At 43.6% G+C, this 7,027-nt stretch overlaps 1 protein-coding gene across 1 annotated transcript in view; it reads left to right on the forward strand.

The window, feature by feature from the left end:
* The window catches only part of LOC138606087 (neurexophilin-4), a 46,966-nt gene extending 41,274 nt beyond the window's left edge, over positions 1-5,692 (forward strand). Inside the window, exon 2 of the mRNA XM_069678544.1 lies at positions 4,391-5,692. Within this exon, the coding sequence (XP_069534645.1) occupies positions 4,391-5,206 (816 nt within the window). The 3' untranslated portion in view covers positions 5,207-5,692. The remainder of the gene's footprint in view (positions 1-4,390) is intronic.
* The last annotated feature ends 1,335 nt before the right edge of the window (positions 5,693-7,027 follow it).

Genomic DNA, 7,027 nt, shown 5'->3' on the forward strand with positions numbered 1-7,027 from the left:
CTTTGTGCTCTTACAGATGAGACAAACTGTATTACTGTCAAAGATTGACAGATGCCTTGTAATGTAGTTTACTTTGCAATCGACATGAAACATTAGCCACAATAAGAGCGGCTCTCTGCATGTAGAACACATGCAGCTGAGGGGATTAACCTGCTCATGTCGGCTCTCCCACAATTATAGTGAGTAAAAATGACACGCGAGAGAGGGGACAAGAGTGGGCTTAGAGTGTCACCATGCAGCAAAATTAATTTATCACAATGTATATAACTGTCATTTCTAATACTATGATGGTGTCAGCAGTGATATTAGATTTACATTAGGTGTCATCGATGAATTAAAGTTGGTGCATGTTACTGCTCAAGTTCTTTTCAGTTTTAACAAGCCTCTTCTTTGTGTGTAACTTTCATGTGTCTACTGTGTGCACCTGTGTGCACCTGGCCTCATTACCTCCTCATAACCCCGGCAACATCCCTCCGGCTAATGCTCCAAAAGTTACTCCACACGCATTGTAAGTGAGTCGACTCTGAGGAGGCAGAAAAGCCGGAACATGAATCTCTTCCTCGTTTCTGCAGCCTGATATGACCTTATAGCAAACATCCACCGTTTTGCAAAAAGTCTATAGCTTATAGATTTCATGTCAAGAGAAAATATCTGATATTTCTTCTAACAAATCCTCACCCTTTGAATGGATTTACTGTCCTGCACAAAAAATCATATTTATGCTAATAGCAAGTCCATCTATTTATTGGTTTGTGTTGGCATTTCATTTCTTCCGTGCCACAGAAGAAGAAGCTCTCTCCATGCTCGTCTTTTTCCACTCGATCGATGTTTGTTAAAGTTGCTGACTGTGTACAGTTGCTGGTTCCCCCTCAGAGAGCTCCGGTCCGACCCCTGACTCCATCATGAAATCATTTCTGGGCCTCATACAGTTGACCCTGAAGGTTAGGTGGAGGTTCATGGCGTGATGTTGCTGCTGAGGATGGTTGTGGATTATGATGATGGTGCTAGTTCGAAGCTCTGTGCCATCAGCAGGAGGAATGATTAGGACTGCACCAGCAGAGTGTTAGCCTGACAGATGGCAACACACGGAGCTAGCTGACAGCACTGCTGACAGCGCATTCACAGGAAGTCCCTATCTTGTATGCAGTGTACACAGTGTTTGTTGCTGTCCGTACTCGGATGTTTTTCTGCCATCAAGTGGAGCTTATTCCTACCTGTCAGCGCTCACATCACTAATGCACCAGCTTAAAAACTGCAAGACAACTGCATAGACCAGACTCATCCAAAAGGAGGCCTGTGATCCAAATCAATCAGGCCCTTTAAACATTATTGAAAGATAATAATAACAATAATTTCTTCCAATAGTAGATTATTTTGTTGATTGGCTATTTAGCCAAATTATTAGTTATATCTGTTGTTAGCAAAGAAAAGCACAGCAGGCTGACTGAAAGGTCAAGTCGACTAACTTATAGCACATTAAACATCAGGAGGAGTCGACCCAAAGGACAGATGATGCAGGCGGTTCATACTGTGCATCAGCAAAGGTACATGATTAAAGAAATTATGAATACAAAATAATTGTACATAATTTAATAAAAACATGAATGAAACAACCGTCCATCCATCATCTAGACCGCTTATCCTGTTCAGGGTCATGGGGGGGCTGGAGCCTATCCCAGCTGTCATTGGGCGAGAGGCGGGGTTACACCTGGACTGATCAGCTGTCAATCACAGGGCTGACACACAGAGACAGACAACCTTACACACTCACACCTACGGGTAATTCAGAGTCACCAGTGAACCTAACGAGCATGTCTTTGGACTGTGGGAGGAAGCCGGAGTACCCGGAGGGAACCCACGCAGGCACTGGGAGAACATGCAGACTAACACAGAGAGACCCACTACGTCTGAACCGGGATTTAAACCAGGAACCTTCTAGCTGTGAGGTGACAGCGCTAACCACTGCACCACCATGCAGCCTCCTTATAACAACTATACTGATCAAATCAGAAACAGAGTAATAGTAAGAAAGCAAATCGGGAGAAATAAATACAAAGTTAGAGACGTTCTGGGGACGTCATCATCCTTTTTACAGCATCAAATAACTAATTAAAAATAAACTTGTCAGAAAAATGAACACGTGGACATAAATCAGCAGGATAAGAACTAACTATAATGACAGAAACCATGTTTGAGAAAAATGTCTTTGATGTGTATTTTGATTTTATAGTTTGACTCATGTCCCATCTGTTAACATGGAGGAGGCGGGCTTTATGAGCTATACTGCAGCCAGTCAGCAGGGGGCGACAGAGAGGGTTTGGCTTCACTGTTAGGGAGCTGTCATGTCGGCCATCTTTCATACAGTCTGTGGCCTAACATAATAATTGTAAATGCCGGGCCCTTCTTCTTTCTTAAAGATATTTGTATTTTATTGCCATTTCGAGATAATGGCGTCCTAAATCTGACCCTTCATAATAAAGTAGGTGAACTTGTCTGACAAAGGCTCTTAACATGGCAGCAGATTCAGTCTGTGTCTGTTAAAAGTCCTCAGTGGGTCATTATCCCAGTCACAGGTCATTCATCAACACCTCTCTTTCTTTACTCATTCATTCCTCCGGTGGTCAATAAACTTTCAGTTATTTTCCCCTCAATCAATCTGCTCAGAAATCAGCTCTGCGGGCATGTTAATGAATGGCCAGCAGACATAGGTGCATTAATTGAATGAGTGAATACATTAGGAGCCGTATCGAGTGCTGCACTGTTGCAATATGGAGTTATTATTAGGTTCAGTGATTGATGAAAGATCAGGAGAGCTTTGGCACAAGCCTGTCGGTTCCACTGCCCTGCGTACGAGTGAAGGAACGAGACAGAAACAGGAGCAGACACAATTATCTGATCCTGTGCTTGTTTTGAAATTTTCATTTATTTTTTTATTCGGTTTGTTTATCCCGTCGAAGAAGCACTTTTAAAACTCCATCCAAATGCATCCTCGGGGGGGAAAGCTCATGTAACCCCTCTGAATAGTTGTAATACTTCTCGCTGTCACTTCATGACAGCTCCAAGCTTGAAGTTTGCATGCGCCTGTGTGCTCGAGTGTGTGTGTGTTTTTAAGGTGTGTGTGTGCGTACATGTATGCATATGGATGGGCGCATGGCAGTGATGTGATTGATGAGACATGAAAGAGAGCAGAGGAAGATTTCCAGTCAATCAGCCCTGTGAATAAGCACCGCGGCTGTGGATTAAAGGCAGAGAGCTGTCTGAACTAACAAAGGCTCACATCCATTACCTTACATGCAGAGTTGTTTTTCTCTCCGGAGCAACACTGACAACAAAATTAAAGTGTGTTAACAAAAATAGATGGTTTTGTTTTCTCCGATTCAAGAGATGAAACACAGAAACATCTTACAATTGCGCTGCTTGAGGAAATAAAACTCCTGTGAGGCAGAAAGATCTCTGCAGCAGACTGACCTGGACAACATTTGAGATTATGATAATGTGTGTAAAAGGAAGCGGGACGGAATAACAGGTTTCATCCAGGCTGTTGTAAGACTGTACATTCTGTCAAATTTAAAGGTCTGGCTTTGACTTAGCAACAATAAAGGAGGCTGATATTACAGCTACTTGATTCATACATAGACTGTATAAAAAGATGGCCAACATGACAGCTCCTTAAAAGTGAAGCCAAGCCCTCTCTATTGCCCCCTGCTGACTGGCTGCAGTATAGCTCATAAAGCCCGCCTCCTCCATGTTAACAGATGGGACATGAGTCAAACTATAAAATCTAAATACACGTCAAATACATTTTTCTTAAACATGGTTTCTGTCATTATAGTGTTAGTGTTAATTTTTCTTACAAGTGTATTTTTAATAAGTTATTTGATGCTGTCAAAATGATGATTGACAGCTCTGTTGACCAATACGGCTCCTGCAGCCGATCAGTTCCAGATTAGCAGAGTGTGAACGTTAACCTCAGACCAACACAAGAAGCTGTTCTGCTGTTAAACACGCCGGCGTGCGGGATCCTTGCTGTTCTTTCAGTAGGTTAAGTGTGTGTTTGGGTTAGCAGAGGTGGATACGACGGCTCCACCCGCTGATCTCTACTGCGCAGACTCTGGCTCTAAATGACATCACCATCGTAAGATGGCAGCGCCTATCACAGGGGCTATTTTGGCTTCAATTTTATACAATGGGAGCAGATGGAGACGCGCCGTCCGTCTCTATATACAGTCATTGTCTTCTTATCATTGGACTTGGTTGCCTCTGACTGGGTGGGAAATCCAGCCAGATGTGTTGTTGCCTGAACTTTGCAATCAACAATTCTGTGATTTTATTCCCTTCAAAATATGCAAACAAGAGACTCTCTCTCTCTTCTCTCTCTTCTTATCTGCAGGTCCAAGGGTTGGAGAAGCAGGTGGATTTCTCAGACCTGGGCCCGGTGGGGTCGGTGATGAAGACTCTTCCATATGGCGTGGGTGGAGGCACGGCGGGAGGGTCGACAGGGGGCGTGGTTAAACCTCCGTACCAAACACGCATCGTCTCCACTTCCATCGACCAGACGCCCATGAAATCCAAGCCTCCCACCTACAGTTTCTATAACCCCCACGACTCCAGGAACCAGTCACTGCTCCTGGACCAGACAGGCTACCGCTCCAAGCGCAAGCCCTCACTAAAGACCTCCATGAAGACCAAGAAGATCTTCGGCTGGGGGGACTTCTACTTCAACGTCAAGACCATGAAGTTCAGCTTGTTGGTGACGGGGAAGATCGTGGACCACATCAACGGGACGTTCACTGTTTTCTTCCGCCACAACTCGTCCAGCCTGGGGAACGTGTCGGTCAGCATCGTGCCTCCGACTAAAGTGGTGGAGTTTGAAGTCCTCCAGCAGCAGCAGCTTCACCCCGGCACCCAGCAGGAAGTCCGGATCCAGGAGACCCAGCAGTCCACCATCGACCACAAAGAGTCAAAGACCTTTAACTGTCGGGTGGAGTACGAGAACACCAACAGATCCAAGAAGCCCAAACCCTGCCTGTACGATCCGTCTCAGACCTGCTTCACAGAGCACACCCAGTCCTACGCCTCCTGGCTCTGTGCCAAGCCCTTCAAGGTCATCTGCATCTTCATCTCTTTCTTCAGCATCGACTACAAGCTGGTTCAGAAAGTGTGTCCGGACTACAACTTCCAAAGTGAGCACCCTTACTTTGGATAAGTAAGTGAGACTGAAAAGAGCAAAAAAACTACAATATTTATGACTACGATGAAGATTATAATGATAATGATGGAAATGATAGTCATATTGATTATGCTGAAGAAGCAGGGGACATTTTTTTGCCTCTGAACTGCAGTGAAGTGTGGATTTAAATCAAGTATAATCAGAGTTAAGGATGGTTAGAATATGAATGATTTCTCTGACTTATTTTCCACCTTTGTATTTGTTTCCCTGTTTTAATTTGATTTTTCTTTCTGTAAATAATGTACTCAACCTCAGCACTCTTACTGTTTTTAGATCATTGTTTCTCAGTGTTATTACTTTTTTGCATTTGGAGAATCCGGATGAAAACAGCTGGAGTCAGTATCCTGCCCTCTGAGGCGCCTCGGAGGCGGCTGTGCCGTGCCACCCCTGTATGGCAGACCTAATGTTATGGTACACTGACTGTTAATCATCCTCTCAGCTCTACGTTGCAAACCCTGGATATAAGAGAGTTATATGTATGAGAAATGCTATGCTGGATATGCATACAATATACTGTATGAAAAAGCACATTAAAATCTCTTAAACTGTCTGCCTGTCACTGTTTGAATGTTTTTGTTCGGAGCTAGAAGCACAAAGCTGCGCAGCGTATTCATGCTATCTGTCTAAGTCGGCGAGGACGCCATAATGAATAAAGTTACATTTCACTCTGATTGGGAATTCATGCCCGAGCTCTCTGTGAAGATATGTAATTTTAATTTTCTAAAATATATCGAAGGGAAGTTGGTTATGGATTCAATTATAACATGAAAACCAAGCGTGAAACATTCTTAAGATGACGGCTGGTGTCTGACTGCTTTTGAGGGAGTCTGTATTTATGCTAATAGAATCCGAGGGAGGTATCATTTCTGATCACATTTACCCTGAAACTGAAAATAACTATTGTATTGGAGGTAACACTGCTGGCAGATTTCTGCTTGTTTGATCGCACAAGGAAAGAAAATATTAGACATCTGAGGAAACATTGTTCAGTTGCACCTAAACCTCCAGGTGGCTACCTCACATTTAACTGGCTGCTGTATTTACAGCCACTGTTTTAATCTCAGCTACCTAATAATGTTTACTGCTTTCCTTATGCTAAAAATATGATCTTAAGGACAGATGAAGCAGGATAGCGTCACTATTGCTAAAATAATATGCACCCAGATTAGAGGTGAAATCACCTCACCCACCTCTTCCGGGATTAAATCAAACAAACACCTCCTCCAACTCGCTCTCTTCTTCCTCTCTCACAAACTCCCTTTGTTTCTCTCCCAGCGCACTCGTTGGCTCTTTGCTCTCCACACTTTTGATGTGGCGATAATGGTGCTCAGAATTTCATTAGAAAACACACAGTCGATGCTAATTGAATCTTCATCTCACCCTGGCTCGATACCCTATTATGCTCTTGATCAATTACACTGGGATGGAGGTCCGGGGAGGTCCATGTATCTTACACAAGTTGCTGCAGACAGTCCGGACACAGAGATTGATGGCGGCGCAGAGACCTAGATTCCTCCGAGTTCTGCTCTTTGTTACACAGATTCTCTACAGTGGTTTGGTGAAGGATCACTGGAGTGGTTGGAGTAGACGGGTCCTTATGTAATCTGCTCCTCTGGGTGTGTCCGTACGTGTTGTTGCGTGTCTGTGAATCCTTTTATCTTTATTTATGCCTGTGTGTGTTTGTTCAGGTATATAACACTTTATGTAAATGTCACATTTTGTACTTGCATATTAGCATGCATTTAAATGGGAAATTGTCTCTTTGTTAGTGATTGTAAAGCACTTTAAATTCCTTAT

The sequence above is a fragment of the Semicossyphus pulcher genome, unplaced genomic scaffold (genome assembly GCF_022749685.1).
Source record: "Semicossyphus pulcher isolate SPU_LCO1_2020_fin unplaced genomic scaffold, fSemPul1.0.p SCAF_3, whole genome shotgun sequence".
In the NCBI taxonomy this organism is placed as follows: domain Eukaryota; kingdom Metazoa; phylum Chordata; class Actinopteri; order Labriformes; family Labridae; genus Semicossyphus; species Semicossyphus pulcher.